This window comes from Dermacentor variabilis, chromosome 3 (assembly GCF_050947875.1).
Source record: "Dermacentor variabilis isolate Ectoservices chromosome 3, ASM5094787v1, whole genome shotgun sequence".
In the NCBI taxonomy this organism is placed as follows: domain Eukaryota; kingdom Metazoa; phylum Arthropoda; class Arachnida; order Ixodida; family Ixodidae; genus Dermacentor; species Dermacentor variabilis.
Genome location: NC_134570.1, coordinates 184053532 through 184075703, shown reverse-complemented (window position 1 = coordinate 184075703; position 22172 = coordinate 184053532). Strand labels below are relative to the sequence as shown.

Sequence of the window (22172 nt, the reverse complement as noted above, 5' to 3'; positions counted from 1 at the left end):
CTCAGGAGATTTGTACATGCGTCCGTATTGGGCCGTTTCACTTACGTCTTGCCCATGCACAGCTGGCAAAGATGGGGACGGGATAAGCTCAACTCATTAATTAGGAAGGCAATCAAGAGAGCTTTCGGCCTTTCCATATAGGCACAAACGGAACGCTTACTTCAACTCGGCATGCATAACACGCCAGAGGAAGTCGCAGAAGCGTCGGATAAGGTCCAGCCCGCCAGGCTATCTACCACACAAGCTGGAAGGCACATCTTACAGGAGCTAGGCATTCCCCCCAGAATAGCCAAGACAAAGTTCTGCAGTGTCCCTCGAGAGCAGCGGGACCGTACCAATGTCGGCACAATCCCACGAAACGTTCATCGGGAACACAACGTGGGGAAGACGCCAACGGACGGGCCTTCGCTGGCGGTTAGTGCAGATCATGAATATCAAGGGACGAAGTCAACCTCGATTCAAACGTCTTCCTCTGAAATCGCAGAGCAAGTTGCAATAGCAATGGCCTTATTGGCGACATGAGGACAACGATCTGCAGTTGCTCGAGATCAGCCATTAGGGCATTTCCCGAAGGAACCTTATCTGAGCTGGCCCTAGGGATACTAGGAAGCAAGGAGATCAAGCCACATAGTCATCTGCTTTCCAGCCCACATGGTACAGATTCAAGGCGCCGCGCCCAAGCTCAATGAGTCGGCACACAATGCTGCGCGAGAGACCATCCAACGCGCAGCTACCGGGCAGCGTCATGTTGGGGTCAGACAGTCAGCACTCTCCTTCCTCGTACAACAAACTTACTAAGCACTTTTACTTGGCTCCGAGGATCTACCCCCTTCCACATTCTGAAACTCAATAGATCTCAGGCTCTAGCACTAGTGCTTCTACTGACTGGATCATACCAAATCCCTACTTCTCTGCACTATTCACCACAAAATTTTCACACAACAAATGCATGTGCACTACACAATTACTTCGCGAACTTATGTCACATCCTCTGGCGGTGTCCCGCGTTACGCGGCGATGAAAAGAACCCTTATTCATCCTGGGCGGTAGTTCAACGCAGCTCCAACCTCGATGAACAGTTATGGTCTGTCCATCGGGCCTGCGACGCGGTGGAGAGGCTCGGCCTCTTTGTCCCGACGTGGGAGCGTTGGAGCCCTAAAGGACCACAATAAACTTCATGCATCGATCCTCCCAAGCACCACCCTCCACATTGTGTGATTCTACCGAGCTGATTTACCTAGACAGCTAAGGGACATACAGCGGCAGTGTATCCCACAGGCAACCCTGCGAGGGAAGAATGGAACTTTAATTGACATAGTTCGGGTTCTAAAGACCGCGTTTGATTGGGCAGGACAGTTCCTCGTTAGTCGTGAAGTGACAACCTTCATATAAAGCCCAGGTTCCAAAGCAGCGTGGCTGGCTTTGGGGTGGAAAATTTATTCAAACATTATTAGTAGAATTTTGCGGTGTAGCTATGTTCCTGTATTTTCTTTTGCTAGTTCAGGAGAGTTAGGGAGTCAGTCCTGCGGTGCACAAAAAAAGATGAAGTGAATGGACTTGCGTTGAATGATTTTGGAACGTCAATGTTTTTCTTAGTGCGCGGGTACAAAATTATTGATGCGTGTTCTTGAGTAACTCTCATGAGTGACCAATAGGCCGAAAGCTTGACCTTAGCTAGGTCTTGCTCGAGTATATACTTGAGGAAAGATACCTTCCGGAATGCAGCAGCACATGTATTACAGATGTGTCTATTACTTTAGTATTATTATTTTATTATTAGTTTGTTAATTATTGTTGCGCCAAGTTACTTGACCTCGCTAACCTCTATAAGAACTTCGGTGTGTTGTCTACATGGAACTGTCTACAATTTCGATGACAATGAAACTCGGGAGAGTAAGAAAATGCGCAAACACTCAACGTAACGCACAATTTATCTCTGCAGCAATCATGACTTTGACAGCAGCTATAAAAGAGAGCGCGATGCATAACGGCGGCCACGTTGCTCACCAAATATGGAGCACATACGTGGGTCCACTGTTAAGCAAGTGACGAATTGCTCACTGGAGCACAGTAGGTGTTAGCTACCTAGGCGACCTGGCCCTCTGGACTGTTTTGACTGGACACTAGCCTGCGACAAAGCCGGACTAGATTAGGTCGCTTGCTTACTTCGCCTCCCGTACTACGCCACTCTCACCTGACTTCTCCAACTGAAGCCCATACATGTACCAGCCGGTCTTGAAGCAGTTATTGCGAACTCTTGCCAGACTTTCCTGAATTCTACCACAAATGCAAGCCGCACCTTCATCAAGGCATAAAAATAGTACTGTGTCACTTAAAAGGAATGTTTCCTCATTCTATGGGAAAGAATTAACCATTCCACAACCTGACCATCTGGACGCAAATGGGCAGACGCCAATTCACTCTCTAGAGTACCCGTCTGGTACGAGGAAACACCACTTTCCATTCCCGACTCAACCGTGGCTTCGCTCACCGTTAACGATACCATGACAACCACATACCAACAATGATCACAGCAATGAAAATGATGGCAGCGAATAATAGAAGTGAAAGGTCCTTCGATCGCATTCGTACTGCATATTCGCTTCCTCTTTACGCCTCAAGCATACGCGTGTGCTTTTTCGCCACTTGTATATGATATTTCGCCGCCGAAACTATCAAATGGCGGCTGGTCGTACCCCGCCCATTACGCTACGATATCTGCGCTTACTTCTACGCTGACTAACAGCATGCTCACGCTGGCGCGATAAAAGACATGTCAGCTGTTCCGTCCGCGCAACTGCTGTCTTGGAATGCACACAATCCGCCTTTTTTTCACGGCGCGACGGCGCATCCGCCCTGCCCTAATGGATTAGTCACAAAACGTTTAGGAAGGGTCGCGCGCATGACCGCACGGTCCGATTTCAGGGAAAAGTTCACCAAAAAAAAAAGAAACTGGTCCGACGTGTGCGGCTTCAAAAACTCGTGGCGTGTACTGCGTTGAAAGTACACGATGTAGTGCCGAAAAAATTTGCAGCGTAAGACTGCAACTCAACCTTAAAACAGCATCCAGGGCTTCAACCACACTGCACCACGAACAACGTAGTTGCCGCCTTTCATTGATGGCTAAGAAATTTACCGAAAAACTCCTGTGTTCCACTTGGGCAGCACTTAAAAACATCCCGTTGCAGGCGAAGCCTTCTTGCAGCGTCGACCTTCACTTGCTGGTGGTGACAACGCGTGCCTGATTTCACACATTCGTTTAAGGCGCGGTTACACTGGGTCAATACGGGACGGACAGGATCCTCACGCCAGCGATTGGTCGACTGTTCAGGACAGTGTATCGCTGAGACCATTTTATCATATATATATACCAGGCCGAAAACCGCCGAGCGCGAGTTGTCGTACTACGATGGACTTTCTTCTCGACGGCACCGACAAAATCAGTGTGCCGAACATCGCTCAACCGAACTCCGCGCGATCGCCCATCGAACCTACAACCCGATAGCCGCAGCGCCGCGCCTTCGTATGTATATATAATGATTCGCACTCGAAATTAGTCAAACCACGCATGAGTACTTACATGAAAAATGTATTAAAACCTGCGATATTATAAAGCCGTCAGTTTCGAATTGCCGGTTCAGTTTAATTTTATTCACTGTTTCATTGCCTTGACCCAGAAATCTTTTCATAGTAATGTGTCCGCGCTTCATTTTCTTTAGCTGCCAAATTTCTTTTCAGTTCAATAAAGGTCTCGGGTGTTACGTATCTACGCTTTCTAAGTTGCTTGAGCCTACGTTAAATATGGATAATATCCCTAGAGATCCAAGGATTTTTACGGTTCTTACGTACATTCCTGAACAGGACATATTGTTGAATGGAGAATACAATCGCCTTTTTAAATTGTGCCCACAAGGCGTGAACATCATCATGCGTACTGTGGTTAAGTGCGCTGTCTAAGTAACCTGTGATGGATGTATCATCAGCGCGGTCAAAATCATTAATGCACACCTAATGGTTACTCGAATTCCCCGCAGACTTTCGGTAAGACCAAGTAAACAATAAGCGGTGATCTAACACACCATATTCAATACCAATAACACAATTTAAACATATATCACAAAGAATAAGTCCAAGACAGCACTGTTGTAGGTTAACAGACAATTTGATCAAGGTTCAGAGCTAACAATGTGCCTAAAATAACATCACTCAATTTAGATTGCCCTTAAACTAATGTATCCCATTTAATAGCTGGAAGGTTGAAATCGCCTGTAATAATTACGTGTCGTAGGTGGTTTAGAAGGAGATGGTCATTAAGATGTTCAAGAAATGATTCTGATATTTCGGGGGCTTTATAAGCAACACAAAATATAAATGTGCCAGCATTAACAGTGACGCTCAGAAACAGGCTTTCGTGGTCAGGAATCTGGTTTATCAAGTATACATCAATACGGAGTTAGAAATAACAGCAACTCCTCCGCCTCGTGTGCCTCGATCACGCATGTGTGTCTGATAGTCGGGCAGGATAATTTCATCATTGCGCAAGCCATCATGCAACTGCTTCTCAGTCATAGCAACCACCTGAGGGTCGTATGTCCAAAGCAATATATCTAGTTTTTCCACTTTGTTCACAATGCTTGTGACGATCAAAGGGAACACACGAAGATATATTAGTGTACGCTGTACAAGCTACGCTCTTTATGTAGGATATTTCCTGGATAGGATAACAACGAGTGTGTTCGAAACGTCATCCCATGCGTTCAATTAGGAATCGATTTCGATGTTTATAGCTCACCAGTGCGACCTCCCTGCCTTGTTCTTTTTCAGCTCTGGTAATTTGCCATAACAATTTTTGTTTTCTTAATGTTTCAACAGAGAGGTAATTTTGCGCGGAAATATCCGTTTTATTTAGCTTTCTGCAGTTGCGTAGCCCTTCTTGTTTTTGCACATAACTCTGAAAAAAAAACAGGATTAGAGGTCACTTTCCCGGATGTTTTTCCATGCGAGGTATCCCGGCAATAGATAAAGTGTTTACGCTAAGCCTATCCTCGAACACCTTCTTGAATACTGTATGTTGCAGTCAGCCTCAGTTTAATTTGCTTGATCATCCATGCCGAAAACGACAAGATTAGACCTCTAACTCCGACCTTTCAACACTACAAGTTTGCCTGATGCAATATGGGTGTTCGTTGAAGTTTTTCAACAGAACTGCGGAGCATTTTACAATTGTCTACTCGGCGTGCTATTTCTCTGACATTTGTTTCTAGGTGGTCCATGCGGGTTGAGAAGGAATTGACAGTTTTTTCGGCGTCTTCCAACCTCTTTTTAAGCTCTCCCAGATCATCGCAACAACCTTCTGGCCCTGTATCAGCGTCTGGAACATATCAGAATTGCAAGGACCCGGATTCAATTCTACATCGGCACAAAGTAACAGTTAGCACACATGATGACACTCGCAGGCTAATGCAATCAAAGTCCGTGGGAACCGCCCAACGCCTCTTTCATCGCTGCGGTATGAGTGTACACAACTAACCTGGAACAAGAATAGGGGATGCATGCTTAAAGCTCCGTTTCTGGCGTTTTGGCCGAGCCCACTGAAGAATCCATGTCGGAGCTGTTCGTCTGTGCGTTTGGGACTGACCGATATGACGCATGCGCTGCCGATATATTGTAGAAATCCTGACGTCCAAATGGCTGCAAGATGGGTGATGTTGCCGCTTGTTCCCCAAGCACGCGCAGCCCAGGTATGAGTCAGCGATGTCCAAGAAGCAGTGACAAATCGATAGCAGAGCCACCTAAACAAGAGTACAGGACCCATGGATAACGCTCCGCTTCCTGCGTTTTCGCCGAGGCCACTGAAGAATGCATATTGGAGCAGCTCTTTTATACGTTCAGGACTAGCCGATGTGACACATGCGCTGCATATATGCTGTAGAAAACCTCACGTACAAGTGGCTGCCAGATTGGCGAAGTTGCCGCTTGTTCCCCAAGCACGCGCCGCCCAGGCATGATTCGGCGATGTCCAAGAAGCAGTGACAATCGGTAGCAACGCCGCCTGGAGCAAGAATACGGGACCCATGGTTAACGCTCCGCTTCCTGCGTTTTCGCCGAGCCCACTGAAGAATGCATGTTGGAGCTTCTCTTTTATACGATCAGGACTCGCCGATGTGACACATGCACTGCAGATATCTTGTAGAAAATCTCACGTCCAACTGGCTACCAGATTGACGAAGTTGCCACTTGTGCCCCAAGCATGCCCGGTGCAGGTATGATCCGGGGATGCCCAAGAAGCAGTGACAATCAGTAGCAAAGCCACATGGAACAATAATATGAGATGCATGGTTAAAGCTCTGCTTCCTGCGTTTTCGCCGCGCCCACTAAGGCATCTATGTCGGAGTTGTTCTTCTATACGTGCGGGACTGGCCGATGTGATGGATGCACTGCCAATATATTGTAGAAAACCTGACGTCCAAATGATTGCCAGATGGCCGAAGTTGCCGCTTCTTGCCCAAGCACAGGTGTGCAGCGCAGGTATGATTCGGCGATGTCCAAGAAGCAGTGACAATCGGTTGCAAAGCCACGTGGGACAAGAATACTGGATGCATAGCTAACGCCGCGCTTCCTAAATTTTCGCCCAGCCCACTCTGCCCGCAGCGGTAGTAAACATTCCGACATTGACATTGGTGCCAAACTATCTGTGAGGAGTGCCCAATTGCGCCGTCACTTGAACAAAGTGCTTAAACATGCCGCATCACGGGTCCTCCGTGTCGCCCATGAAGGAACGTCTGCCATGCTCGGAATGTGCATTGTTCGTCTGAGCATCGCGTGGCGCCTTACCACTATTTTGTTTGCAGTTTTGGAATAGTTCTCTAGTCAAGTTATACAGCATGACGTGGACAAAATGTTGATTAAAGGCGTCGTCGAACATTCGTCTAGTCAGTGGACGTCTCCAATTGTCCTTGTTAAGAAGGAGGATAGAAGCTGGCGCTTTTGCGTCGATTACCGACATCTGAATAAGACCAGGTGCAAATGCGTCTATCAGCTGCCACGCATTAATGACGTTTTCGATTGCCTGCGTGGAGCCAAGTACTTCTCGTGCATATACCTTCGCTTTGGCTGTTGGCAGATCTTTGTAGATGACATGGACATCGAAAATAGCGTTTCCTAACAGCACACTGCCCTACTCATTTCAAGGTTATGCTCTACAGCCTTCGTAATGCCTCGGCAACCTTCAAGCCGGTGATGGACTTTTTTGTGCGCGGCTCTAAATGGTCCACTGGTACATGTGCTCTAGACAATGTCACACTTTTCTCAGCCACGTTTGCAAGACATCTTACGGGTCTGTCGCCCATTCTTGATGATTTCCGAAGTGCCGGCCTGCTACTAAACTCGTCTAAGTGCCACTTTGGACGTCGCCCCTGAGAAAATTTGCTTTGTCCAAAAATTTCCCGTGCCGTGACCCACAGGCAATGTGATAAGTTTTGTTGGAGTGTGCTCTTATTTCCCTCGCTTCATCAAGAACTTTGCCAACACCGCCCGCCCGCTCACTGACCCACTCAAAAATGATGTTTCCTTCTTATGGGGCCCGGAGCGATAAGAAGTTTTGGACCCCTTCGTCTACTTGCTAACGGCTCCCTCTTTGCTGGCTCAAAACTACCCATCTGCTACTACTGAATTTCACGCAAATGCCAGTGGCCATCGCATAGGAGCTGTTCTTGTTCAACAGCAGAACAATGCACAGCAAGTAAGTGCATATGCCATTGCCTTCTCTCGCCCACAGAACGGAAGTTTTCTATCACTAAACGCGACCACCTGGCGTTACTTCGAGCAGTAGCCCATTTTCCTTATTACTGATCACCATGACCTGTGCTGGCTCTCATCGCTGAAAGCTCGACTGGAAAACTTGGTTTGTTGGCGCTGCCGCTAAAGGAGTCCACCTGGCGGGTAGCCTTTTTAATACCGAGCGCAACTGCGACTTCTTCACTGCGCCTTGACAAAAACGCTCATCACTACTCGCGTTGTCGTCTTCATCATCAGAGTGCTGGCGCGGTAATATTAGGCATTTTCCCTGACACGAAGCGTCGCTATCACCACACCAGGATATATACGTGTATATCTATAAATCGCTGAAGAATTCTTACTCCAAGATTAGTGATCACCGTTTACTGTTCTATAAGAATCTGGCCATTCAGATAAGGACACCGACTGTCTCTCCCGTCCCCGGTTGACAGACCAGACTATGCTGCCCACGATACTAGTGCTTGCGTCCCGGCAATAACAGACGTGCGTCACATTCGCGAAGAACAATGCCGTGATGACTCTTTACGAGTCCTCATCGATTGCGTAGCTTATGCACATCATGAACCTGCTGTCAGAGCATTCGTAATCCGCGATAGCGTTCTTTGCCGACGCAGTATTCCCTCCGACGACCGCAACTTGTCATCATTCTACCTCGACATCTCCGGGCAGCAATTCTGGAACAGCTACATGACGCACCCACCGCCGGCCACCCCCGTGTCTCCAGTGGCTACGACCGTGCACGACGCCGCTTTTACTGGCCCGGTCAGTATCGCTTCGTGCACCGCTAAATTGCTGCCCGTGCGCTAATAAACTCACAATACAGCGCCGCAAACGACGTACTGTACTACCCGCTGGACGTCTAAACTCCGAGATGTTCCTGCAGAACTATTATTTCGATTCGGCGCCGATCTCCTAGGCCCTTTTCCAACATCTAAAATCGGCAACATGCGGGTCGCTTTCGCGACTGATTATACGATGCCTTACGCCATCATGCGAGTATTGCTGACAAGCTGCAAAAATGGATGTTTTGGATTTGTTTTTGTATGACGCTATTCTACACCACGGTGCGCCGAGGTAGCTGCTCACTTATCGCGGCCGAACCTCACGTTCGCGGTTGTTGAAGATCTTCTTCGTTTCTGCTCTGCCTTGCACAACCTCTCCACTGCATATGGTTCGCAGACCAATGGACTCAACCGGACGTTAACGGAGGTGCTATTCACATACGCTTCTCCGGGTCACAGTGACTGGGACGGCACATTATCGTACATGATACTTGCACAAAACTCGTTCAGTCACGAAGCAACTGGTCTTTCTCCATTTTATCTGCTGTTCGGCCGCCACCCAACCTTGCCCTTCGACACGCTCCTACCACCCACGAACAACATTGCAAGTGAGTGTGCCCGTGACATCGTCCACCGGCCTCACAAAGCACGCAAGATTGCCCACTCACCGCTCACTGCCTCAAATGTTGCACAGAAGGTGAGGTACGACAGCCGCTACCGGGACGGTCGTTTCTCCTCTGGGTCTTTAGTTCATCTATGGGCACCGTACTGCCGTATCCGATTGTCCGAAAAACTTTTCCAGCGCTACACAGGGCCTTAAAAGATCCTGCGCGAGCTCGGCGATATGAACTACAAAGTCTCACCGCAGGACTGTTCATCCCCTGCCCACTGCCCACTGATACTGTTCACGTTTCTAGGATGAAGTCTCACGTCACTGAGACTTTGCCTCTTGCATAAACTTGCATAAATGGATGAGTGGGGCATGTTTTGACTATGAAGAAAGACGACAATTTGGCGAAGAGAGCGTGCAGCTGTTTCGAGCAGCCATTTTGCGTATCTAGCGTTGGTGCAATTTCTAAATACTTGTAAATACACCTTCGCTTGACTATTTCTGCCTCGTGGCCGTATAAAACAAATAATAGCTTCAAGAATCAACACTCATTAGTAATACAGGTTACCTTAAAGTAAATCTTTTTCCTTCTATAAGTAGGTGACACCGCTGTGGCCAATACTGATCCTGCAACCGCGATTGCCCCAGGAGCTGCCATGATCGGCTGACGAACACTTTGCATCTATTTACTGGATAGAGTTGGAGTCCGTGCCCTCTTTGTGTTTGTGCACATGGCCTGCACAGTTGCGGACGCGGCATCAAATGAAGCTTTCTCCTAAATGTAGATGCTACAGCTGTAGAAAATACTGACCCTGCTGAGCGTGATTTCGCCAGAAGCGGCCACGATTGGCTAACGTCCAATTAAGAATTGTGCACTGCCAGCGTTCTTCAATACATTTGTTTGCGCCAAAACAGTTCCCTCAAATTTTTATATATGGATAGAAGGTCCTAGGAGAGGCATTGGCGTAAGCAGAAGGGCATCCGTCGGCCGCACTAGGGCAGGCGTGGCTGCAAGATTATGCGAATTTTACATGAGGACAGACACATCTCGCTATTTATTTTGCGATGTTTGCAAACTGAGCGTGCAACAAGAACTCTAGGCAAACTTATTTAGCGTGCGAGTTATTTTAGCTCAATATACATACATAGGCGAGGTTATGAACGTGGCCCGCCAAGTGCAGTACTCGCACAAAATGTTTCGGTCGGGCGATAGCAGTTCTCTGCGTCCCGCTTCCTAACCCTCATTTTACTGCAGCGTGTGATTGTCTTCCAATATATTCTAAATACAAGTACCTTCGCACAAGTCGGAGTGGTGCGTAAAGTGCGCGTGCTCGTTTAAGCAGTGTGTGCATGGCTTACATATCATAATTCTTTTCATTCGGTAGAATTAATTGTGTACATTCAGTCAGGGATGGTGTATAGCGTTCTAAATTAAGCTGATTGGTGGCCGTGCTCAGAGAGGGCTTCGGAACGATATTATCAATAAAACGGCACAGCCGCTGCCCCACCACGTTCGATAAGGAAGTTTGCAGCAGTAAACCAGATGAACGCTGACGGCAAAAAAAAAATTAGTTGACATATCTCATGTGGTGGGAAACCCAGAAGGAGTACAAAAAACAATTTTAATGGCTACTTGGTGAGGATTTATGATCGTTGCTAGGCTACTGGTGCCTTTGCAGGACAGCCAATTTTTTAACAAAAGGTTCTAATTATAAAGCGCAAATTAGATGGTAACTGCAAACATTTATTGAGACAATGCATGATACCTGGTCAGATAACGAGGCTGTTCTTTCCGCTTATACGAGTAAGCCGGTAGGTCTTCACAAATCTTCCGAGTGGCGCTTGCTTTAGGTTAGGTAACTTACGTTGCAGCGAAACATTTCCGTTCACATTACACACGTGTGCACAAATAACATCTTCGGTATCGGAATGTTTTTCACATATGCGAACGTTTTCCAGTGAAAAAGTCAAGCCGAGAGACGCTCGGCTAGGTATGGCTCACTTTCATTTGTTTCGTAGGTCTCTATCGGTAGGGAACAAAAAAGGTAATTTTTTTCGCCGACGCCCTTCCAACCGGACTAACGCGCCGGCTCACGACACATATTGCCACAACGTCAGAAACAGGGGTCATAGAGCTTTATTCAGGAGGCACAGCGGCGGGTCGCCTTTTTAATACTGAACGTAACTGCGACTTCTTCACTGCGCCTTGACAGAAACGCTCATCCGTACTCGCATTCTCGTCTTCTTCGTCGGAGCACTAGCGCCGCAATGCGTTCCTTGAAAAGAAGCATTGTCCCGATGCGCAAATGAATCGGGACAGCGGGACAGAGTACAACACGACAAAGTCGCACACACACGAAAGAACGAGAACAAAAAAAAGCAAAAGTTAGGTCGACAGGTACGGCTCCAACCGTACCACATGCACCACTTGGGGTAAGTGCTTGCAGCGACTGGAGCTATTGCCACTGTCGGGAACGACCTCGTAAGTCATGTCGCTCAGGCGGCAGATCCCTCTTTACGGCCCACAGTACCATCGTAGGAGCTTTTCGGAGAGTTCACGACGCCGTATGGGTATCCAGATCCATACTTTATCGCCGGGGGTGTAGAAAACGGACCTGAGGTTCTATGCAGGATGCGTCGAGTTTCTCATTCGCCCGAGTTTTAGCCGATTTTGCTCGACGGCAGTCAGTGAACTGAGATAGCATGCAACGCGCTAAAGCTACAGGCAAAAAAAATGTAGACAACGAGCGCACCCTGAGGAAAATGAGCGCACCCTGCGCGGCACGCCGCTTCCACGTTGCGAGTGCAGAAGGCTGCACAACGAAACGCACCAGCGCCGCGTATTCTTATTAACGGATTATCGCAACTTAGCAATATTGTGAATGTCCCGCTGTCTATCTGCACACTTGCCGTGAGCCGCTTGCGACGCCTTTCTCAGTCGCGTCAAGGGCGTTCCTCCTCTTTCGGGCACTATATTTCTATCCTCGGTCGAATGCGAACAGGGTACATGCGGCGCATTCTTGCACCTCCACTTCCGCTCAATCGAATACGTTAAAATACAACGAATAAAAAACAAACATTTTTATTTTCTTTTAGTATACGTTTTTCGTTTTCAATGCTGGCAATTTATGATGACAAGCAGAGATCGAGAAAAGTACTAAATTTTGCACTTCATGGCGCGAGTGGCGAGAGTGAGGCGAAAGCTCAAAAGCGGATTCATTGAAGGGGGTCGCAGGCACGAGGGAGTTCATACGGTGACCAGTCGCCTAGGGGCGCTGTAGTGCTATTCTCGATAAAGACAGTCATGACCACTCTTTTTCTATTAGAGGAATAGAAACGCAGCGCCCGTTGTACGGCTGTTCATCGCAGGCGCTTGACTAAGCTATTAAGGCCCCCGCTTTACCGACTAAAAATTACACACTAGTCCTAAATACGAGAGCAGCGGCTCTCGCTGCAAAATGGCGGTGCGTCATTTTAGGGTCCATAGTGATGCATTACAGTGAAAATGCACCAGTTTACCTTTGTGCACGAAGCCTCTGCGATGCATTGCGAAGAAGTGCGTGCTTCCCAGCGACACAATTCATCGCTTGTCATCGCTTGCCCAATGAAGGTGCCTCTGAGCGAATGTACGCAGTATTTGAGTGGTTTGTGCACTCCAAAGTGCATGCGGATTACATCTGCTGGAGCCAGCTACGATCGCAGATGGATGTCTTAACGACAGCGCAGCAATCGAATTTTGGCAGTTGACGGCTCTTGTGTGCACTTATGAAATGAGACTTCGAACGGAGGAAGGTGTTGGAAATGTTGAGTGCGCAGTGCTTGCGATGAAGAAATGCCATTAACTGGGTCTAGAAAAGCGAGCGATTCTCGTACGCTGATCGTGTTGGCGACGCTGTGGTTCCGATACATCATCGATGACAGAGCAGCCATCTCAAAAGACTGCTGCGATATCTACTCCTCAGCATCGCCTTCCACCCCGGCGCATCAACGCCTCGCAAGCAGCTACAGTGACGGGTCGATAATTATTTACTGTGCGCTACGTCGCCGCAATGCAGGCAATGAAACCGTGTTGTGGGGCCATCTCAGGCCGAAAGATATATGTATAGGCCAGTGACAGTGAACGCTTTGATTTTGATAGTGTTGCTCAGTACATCACCGATGACAGTGCGTTGTGCGTGTTTTATGTCGGCGGTCAAGATTGTTGATACCCGCCGTGGTTGCTCAGTGGCTATGGTGTTAAGCTGCTGAGCACGAGGTCGCGGGATGGAATCCCGGTCACGGCGGCCGCATTTCCATGGGGGCGAAATGCGAAAACACCCGTGTACTTAGATTTAGGTGCACGTTAAAGAGCCCCAGGTGGTAGAAATTTCCGGAGTCCCCCACTATGGCGTGCCTCATAATCAGAGTGGTTTTGGCACGTAAAACCCCATAATTTATTTTTAAGATTGTTGATGCCTCTCAGCTCGTCCCCGCATCGCTGTTGCCGAAAAATTAGTTGGGCGTGGCCCAACCATGGTGGGTGCGCGCACAAGAGTTACATGCCTCGCGCGAGCGTCACCTCTGGTTTTGATTGACAGGCGAACTCGTGCTAAACTGGTACATCGCGCAACCCCCTCCAAGTTCAACTCGGGAACATTGCGGCGGCAGCAGCAGCCTGTGTCATTGCATCCAGCGGCAGCAAGCGTCAATATGACTGTACGGGCCCGTTCGCGTACATGACCGACTTGGGCTTTCAGCGTCATTTTAGCCTGTCGATGACGTCAATGTGCTGGTTGTGTGACGAGCTAGGCGTAGAGTCTCGTCTGTGGAGGCAGCGTGGCGGGCTTCATTCGCTCACCGTTCAAGAGCAAGTCTTGCGCGCCCTCCGTTTCTACGGGTCTGGGAGTTTTCAGGGAAGCCTCGGCGCCGAGCGTTACATTGGAAGTCATCAAAATACGACGCGCTTATCATGCGGCAGTGCGTAAGCGGTGGCTGGCTTTCCCGGAGACTGCGGTAGAGCGGGCATATATAAAAGAACGTTTCCTACTTCGCGGGAACATTACGAACGTAGTCCGGTGTGTCGACGGAAGGCACGTAGGAATTAAGGCGCCTTCAATGTCAGCGTTATTGTGATTAGCATTGAAGCAATGTAGCAATGTCTAGACACGATATACTAGACACGCCAGACTCACACGCGGCTGCCTATGATACTGACTTTTGCGCTGGTTGCTGACTTTTTGCCGATTGTTCTACTTGTCTGTCAGAGTGCCTTCCAAATGGCTCACTTCCTTCGGAAAGAGCCTAATTAAGTATATATAGATAAATGGATACCACAAATTGTGTGAAGCACCGTTTGAATGCTAATCTCATAAAGAACTTGGGGTTCTTCATTGGTAAAGCTACTTAGTATGCATAATGCTGAATTTTGGTCATGCGTCATCTTCGGCCGCACTATGAAACAGCGAGGCATTGCACAATTCGGAAGGAATCACCTTAAATTCGTAAAGGCCTTCGGGGGTCACGAAGGCAGTTTTCGCACGATCTCTGTCATCGACTTTGATCTGCCAATACCCGCTTCATAGGTCCATTGATGAAAAATAAGGTGCATGCCGCAGCCTGTCCAGCGAATCGTTGATGCGTGGAAGCGGATAGACGTCCTCTTCGTGACCTGGCTTAATTTGCGGTATTCGATGCAGAATCACGAACTGCCGTCTTTCTTTTCGAAGGCTGTATCACATAATCCTCGAGCATCTTCTCCACTTGCTTTTGAATCTCGTCGTTCCTTTGGAGCTACATGGTAGGGATTTTGTCGAATCGGACGCGTAGTATCATCCGTGATGATACGGTCCTTGGTCACTGGTATTTGTTTGACCTTTGACACAGTCGAAAAGCAACCTTCGAACTGGTGTATCACCTTCACTATGCGCGGCCGCTCGGAAGGCGACAAGGTGAAGCTGACGCGACAGACAATGGAGTCGAGGGCGGGACGATCGTTGCATGTAGAGCAAAACAATCTGTAACTTGGGTGATGTCTTCGCAGTACGCAATTGCTGTATCCTTCTGGATTTGACGGCGTTCGTTGCTGAAGTTCGTGAGAAAGGCTTACGCATGCCCGTGAGTCATGTCGAGTACGTTTCTCGCAATGGAAGCGCCTTGCGTGAACAATAGTGCAACAATTTTGTCCGCGACCACATCGCCGTGGAAGGCCTTCTTGCATGATACAGAGACAAGGCGGCAGGATCGCGACTGAATGGTCCCATCGTCCTCGATTTCCAAACGCTCATGTTGCCCATCATTTATCGTGTCGCCTTATGGGCTGGTAGAAAAGGTCACCATACGTTCTGTAAATTTTTAAGACTGAGCCGTGATCTCGCAGAATATCCATCTCCAAGATGAGATCTTGGCAGCAGTCAGGGAGAATGACGAAAGTGGCAACAAAGCTGGAATTAAAGATTTGGATTCGTGCAGTGCATATTCCCGTTGGTGTCATTAGCTGACCCCCAGCACTATTGATGTGGGGCCCTGTCCACGAAGTCGTCACTTTCCTAATTCGGTCGACCAGCTCTTGCCGCAAAATCTAGAAGTCAGCGCCAGTGTCAACAAGGCCGGTGACGTCATTTTCATCCACCAGAATGCTGAGATCGGCACGGGCAACGTCGTCGGCGTGAGTATTCGCCATCGTCATATCCTCTTCGTCGGCGTGAGTAGTGGTCGTCGTCAGGTCGTCTGCGTGAGGAGAGTGGAGGGTATTTTTGGCGTCACGACACAGGGTAACCTTCCCCCTGAGGGCGCTGCCATTAGTTTCTACGGTGCGGAGTAGGGGAGCGACCACCCCAGTGGTAAATGTCTAGCGGTTTGGGGAAGTGTACCGCACAGGTGACGGGGACTGCTAGCGACGACGTGGTGAAGCTGCCTGGCTGGTCCACAGCTGATCACTGCACGGGCGCAACATTCGTCGAAGTGCACAGATGCAGCAGGCGAAAAGGAGCCGACTCCAGCGTCTGGATGGAGGCAGTAGCGGGTAATGTGGCCTGGTTCGCCACAATGGAAGCCGAGTGGTCGACGGTCGGCAACGCGTCACAAGTTGGTACGGCGAACTGGAGGCTGTTTCACAGACTCCTGTCTCCACCACGGCACGGGAACGGGCCGTGGCTGCAATGGTGCTATCGGATGTGAAGCGAGAGCCCATCGGACCATGTCGGCATAGGTCAGCGGACGTGTCTCTGGACATTGGGATGGTGAGGAGAAGGCTTGCCGCAACTCTTGGCGCACAACTTCAGCCACAGAAACCACAGGTGACTCCGTAGAAGGAATGCCGCGGGCTCGCAGCTCCTCAGGCAGGATGTCACGAATCATGTGCCGTAAAGAAGGGTGGTCAACAATCTGAGCTGGGGAGCTAGTTGGTGTGTTGGTGGTTGGCGGTCGAAGTGCGGCAACGTTGCTGAAGTGCCCACTAGATGACAGTCGCTTCTTTGATGAATTCGTCGATCGTTATTGGTGGGTTTCGGACAAGACCGGCAAACAGCGGCGCCTTAATTCCCCGCATAAGAAGACGCACCTTCTTTTCCTCGGTCACACCGGCGTCAGCTTGTCGATCGAAGTAGAGAGGCCCTATCTTCCGCATACATATCGATGGTTTCGTTGGGTTTCTGCACCCGAGCCTAAATAAGTTGTTGCGCATAATCGGGCCGGTCCGAGCTCGGTAATGTAGTGAGGAGCTCACGATGAAAATTGGCTCATGTTTGGAAGCTCGCTTTCCTGCTCGCGTACCACATAGGAGCGCTGTTTTCAAGCGCGAAATAAGCATGGACGAGCTTTTGTTGGTGGTTCCAGCAATTGACCAGAGCGACACGTTCGTACTGGTCAAGTCAGTCCCCAACATCTTCAAAAGTATCGCCGTGGAAAGTGTCGGGGACGCGAGAGTGTTCAAGAGTCACTTGGGAAAGGCCAGGCACCGTCTGTAGAGGAGGGAGAAGCGCCGATGATGTAGCCATGTCAGTGAGAGTCGCAACTGGAGGGAACACCGGGCTGAGGCCGACCAGGCGCCGACTGATACCGTGGACTGGAGTCATAATGAGAGGTGGAGTTTCGAAACTGGGTATACGGCTCCGAACAGGGGTTGCCCGCATGTGGTTGGGGGCTCCAGCACCTCCACCAGTGTCGCAACGTCAGAAACAAGGGTCGTGGAGCGCTAATCAGGAGACACAGCGGCGGGTGGCCTTTGTAAGACCGAGCGCAATTGCGACTTCTTCACTGCGCCTTGACAAAAACGCTCGTCCCTACTCGCGTTGTCGTCTTCTTCATCGCAGTAGTGGCGCGGGATTATTAGGCATTTTCCCTGCCACGAAGCATCGCTATCACCTCACCGGGATATATACGCGTATATGTATAAATCGCTGAAGAACTCTTACTCCAAGATTAATGATCACCTTTTACGCCTAATTACATGATAGTGCAACCTGAAATTACAATGTAGCCGGTTTCATAGCTTGTAGTGGTCTCCAGTGCTGATTTTCTAAATAAGTAGCTGAAATTGTTCGCCTTTCGATTTTAGATCACTGTACGGAAAGGGACGGGGAAATTCAACGCTGCGCCAAGAGTTTTCTCACGATGCCGACAGCAATTCTATTTGACACACATAAAACAAACACTCAACTCTTGTGCAGTTGTCGTCGGTTGAGCAGAACGCCTGTGGGGTCTGTCTGGCATGTGCTCTGATGCCTTCTACTTCCTACCTGCACCAGCCCCACAACGCATTCACTGCAGACGCTGTATGAAACGATGCCATAGCGTTACGCGGCGATTTATATTGCGTTATATGTACGCTTTGCCACTCGAACACAATTTACACAGAGGCCCCAGCTAATTATGTTCACGTACTTGCCTTACTTCAAGTGGTTTGGCCTGCCTAAAACAACTGTTTTTCAGTGCAGGGCGCCATTTGTGTCATTGGTTTCCGGATTAAACGTGGACGTTTTGGGCAAATTTCATGGGAGCTCTTGATATCACTTCCCAGCCATGGATAACATTTTAGCGTGAAAAACTAGCTTTTACTTGCCAATTAGCCTTGCATTCACATTAGCAGAGCGAAATCATTAAGCTGCGAGCGAACTCCAGCAGGCTCAGCTCTCTTTCAGAGATGGAGGGCAGGTACAATACGTCTTTTGGGACGATCTTCTCTGTAATTCTTAGGTTGCCACCGATTACAGTGAGTGTGGAAAAATACGTTGGAACTCATCTGATAATGATTGTCGAGGGTAATGCCAATAGAAATCGACGCAAGGTAGCGATAGAGAATATTCCTAACGTCACATTCATTTGCCAGGTGTAGTAATAATGATGAGTCTTTCGTTTTACCAGCTATGTGTCACGTACTCAGATATCTTTCCACTTTGATATGCCACTCGTTTCGGAAGCTTGGAGACAGGATGACAATTTTATGACGCCGACCCAGTAATTATGAAATGATAAAATAATAATATTGATCGAACGACAAAGGCGTGTCGACTACAGCGTGAAGGTAATGAGCTGCAGATTCCTAATTTAGAGCGCTATAACAACGGCATGATCACAGCATAATAGAAGAGGAGACAAGAAAGTACACAGCACAGGCTATGTCCTTCCTTTCTATCTATTTTGTGTTCTCGTATTTGGCGCTGTGCAATTTTTTTATATTGAAACGCCTGCTCCCCCAAGCTTCCACTTGCGACGATGACAAGAGGACGATTAGCTCAGGACGACTCCATGGCGCCGATGGCGTGAATACAGCGGTATGACGGCAACCAGATGCTGAAGCGTAAATGATGACGATGGCATGACCAAGTGGGGCGTACTACGACGGTAGGACAAAGGATGCATGATAGCGAATACAGGGTGTTTCAACTTTCATGCGCCAAGATTGACAGAGCCAATGTAATGTTGTTTGCCGTCACTTGGAGATACTGAGGATATTGTTTTGCATTCCGGCTAATGACATAATTAGTCTTGAAAATTATCAACTTCACCGATATTATGATTATACTAAAAGTTAGAATGATAAAATTTCAGAGCGACCTGAAGAACTCCCGATAACGCTTTCTGTTGCTGAATACGCGCTACTTAAAAGTGCTATGCGAGTAGGAAAGGAACCCTAAGTGCCTTGCGTGGCCCGTCGCGCGGCGATTTTTTCCTCACGCTTATACGTTATTGAGGCGGCCTTTGTTTCTCGGTAAATTGGCGCCCCCATGTCTCATCGCTTGTGGTGATTCTGCACAGGAATGCATTTTCTTCTCACGCATACCGCATCAAGGGATGGAGGCAGATTTCCATTCTTGCACTCTTGTGAATTGGGGTCAGGTTTCTCGGCACCAATCTTGCAGACACTTTTCCGTAACCCAACGTATCATGGAGCATGTCATAGCCCTGAGAACGACCAACACAGCGTGTGGACGCCTCGTCTAGCATCGCTATGCACCTGTCCGCTAATACCACATCCTGTACTCTAGTGATGTTTTCATTCGCGGATGTCGAGGGACGCCCACTTCCGCCTTCCATCCTCCGCACTATTCCTTCCTTCCATGAACACGCAATACCAGCGACAAAGCATTTCACGATGCATGACCTCTTCGACATACAGGATTAGTAGGCGTTCATGAATGATGGACAGACTAATCCCAAGTGCCCATCGATGCCGTTTAACAGCACGCACTTCTATTGGCAACTATGTTGTCAGCACACGTCTGTCTGCCATCGTGATTTGTACTCGAATAACCTTGGGCACGCCAGCCTGCTGCTACTCTATGTTCTTTGGCACTGAACTCATGCGTCACTCGTCCTCCGCTGATGCTTCTTCCGTCGTTGAACCAGCAACAGGTGTCGATTCTTATGGCGATTGTGTGTTTCACCTGGTGTACCATGATCTCTTTAAAAAATGGCGAAACATACTTCCGGAACGTCCCTCGTGGCAGAAGACCTTACTAGTTGCGCAGGTGGTACTAAATTAGGTTGTCTTCTTCTAGGTGCAATGCCAATGAGTGAGCGTGTCAGCTTTGTACACATTAGTTTTCTTCTCTTGGCGCTCTGCTTGTCAATTTACTGGATGGCGCTGACATCATCTTGTTTTCTCCAAGGAATGCCTGAAACCAATTAATGCGGTAGCCGAAATATGAACTTGCCAAAAACCTGTACACGAAGAGGAAGAATCTCAAGGGTTGTTTTATAGAGACCAGTGGCTAAAATCAGTGTAGTCACGTAGAGGAAAAACAGCCATGTTATTCTACTTCACCCCTAGGATGCACTACTTCCAGGAATTAATACCACGCACACTACTTCTACTTCTGGAAAAAGAGAGTGCTCGCTCTGACTTAAGAATCTTTATCCGAACAAGCTTAGCATAAATGTGTGTAAGGTGTAAATGCTTCTACTCGCATAGTATTTCACCCTCTACGGCCTCACTGCTTCACGTTACAGCTAAAACTATAGTATATTTTTTTTTTCGACTGCGAAGCTTTCTTTCCCAGAAACCCACAAGGGTTTCCTTCGTACTCGTAGCTTCGACCTACTTTAAGGTAGTTGTATGTTTATAAATATTTGGTTTCTCCACATGTGGATATCCGCAAAACGGACTTTCATTGTTTGCAGCCCACAATTTCGAACTATTGGCAGGAGAATATGACTGTTTTTATTCTAATTATTCCTTTATAAAAGTGCATTATGCTACTTGCCTTCATCGTTTTTGCAGGTGATGTGCCAGAGGCATGGTTATACAGCTAGTCGAAATCCTCCTAAATTGTGTGAGTTGTGTGGAACGTGCGAGAATGGTACGTGCCAGATTTCACCAGACTGCAAATCATGACAAACCACACAGCGTGGAAGCTGCCAAGGAGGATAATAAATATCCTGTATGTTCTTGTGCTTTGTTCTAGTCTGTGAAGTTGTAAAAACTGACACGTGCGGGGTAGATATCTGAGGGTGACTAGAGTTTAAAGTCGCATGAAAACATGCCTCTTTATGAAAAAAAACCATGCTGACGGGTACTTTATAAAGTTTTAGACAGATAAAATGATAGAATATATGCTCCTCGAGCATGCAAAATGTTCAAAGTTAATTTTCTCACAAGTGCGTACGCTGTAGTGAAAAGAATACCGCCTTTTCTTTAAGTATGTGCATTATTACGTCGACAGTTACGTCGCTGTCCCCTTGGGTTGTGGTTGCGCAACCGAAGGATCCCGACACTTGCTGCGGGGCCGATTGCGCCAACGTTGAAAAGTGGGTGGCTATGTAGGAACGCGTGAGTGGAATCAACAGATGGGAACCTACGCTTATGCTAGCTAACCTGTTCTGCGTTGGAGGCATGGCAAAGGTATGGTGGGAAAACTACGAAGAGGAACTAGCCAGCTGGGAAAAATGCAGAGAAGTTAACAGAGTTGTTTGGCAAACCAGACGGCCGTCAAATACCGCAAAGCAGGAACAGTCTACCTGTCCCTATGTGTCGTTCATCCAGGACGTGCTGGCGCTTTCTCGTAAAGGCGATTAGGACAAGACGTGAAGCCTAGAAGGCCAGGCAGGTGCTGAAGGCAATTGCTGGCGACGCCTTTAATCTGCTGAAGCAGGGTGCGAGACCGGGCTAGTTGGTATTCCATGCTGAAGTCACCAGCGCAAGAGTAGACATGGGGCACAAAAGGGTGCCCTTTTGTGCCCCGTGTGCAAAAGCTGCTCCTCATGTGCAAAAGCTGCTCCAGAGTTGATGGTATCAACAAGGAGTGTCGATAGTTCGAACAAGCCAAAAGCCGACGCATCCAGTAGCTATTCGCCAGACTTCCCAATACTGGCGCAACATCAACATGTGAAGATCAGCCTGCACAACAGCACGCGCACCCATCAGAGGGCGTGATGCGAATCTTTCGACGTGAACTGGATGCGATGGCACCCGCAGCTTTTTGTTCGCTTAGCCCTGATGCTACTCCTTTTTCAGTTCCCTTCTCACAAACGAACGTTCACGGCGAACTCACTAACCATTGGTCTAC

General features: G+C 48.4%; 1 protein-coding gene across 4 annotated transcripts in view; it reads left to right on the top strand.

Annotated features, from left to right (window-relative positions):
• Positions 1–21054, top strand: part of LOC142574355 (uncharacterized) — a 135625-nt gene extending 114571 nt beyond the window's left edge. For all 4 annotated transcript variants that reach the window (XR_012826509.1, XM_075683461.1, XM_075683460.1 and 1 more), the window contains one exon: positions 20888–21054. Coding sequence is in view for 3 of the 4 variants with exons in the window: in XM_075683461.1 (XP_075539576.1) it covers positions 20888–21001 (114 nt within the window). In the remaining variant the exon portion in view is untranslated. The remainder of the gene's footprint in view (positions 1–20887) is intronic.
• Positions 21055–22172: the final 1118 nt, after the last annotated feature.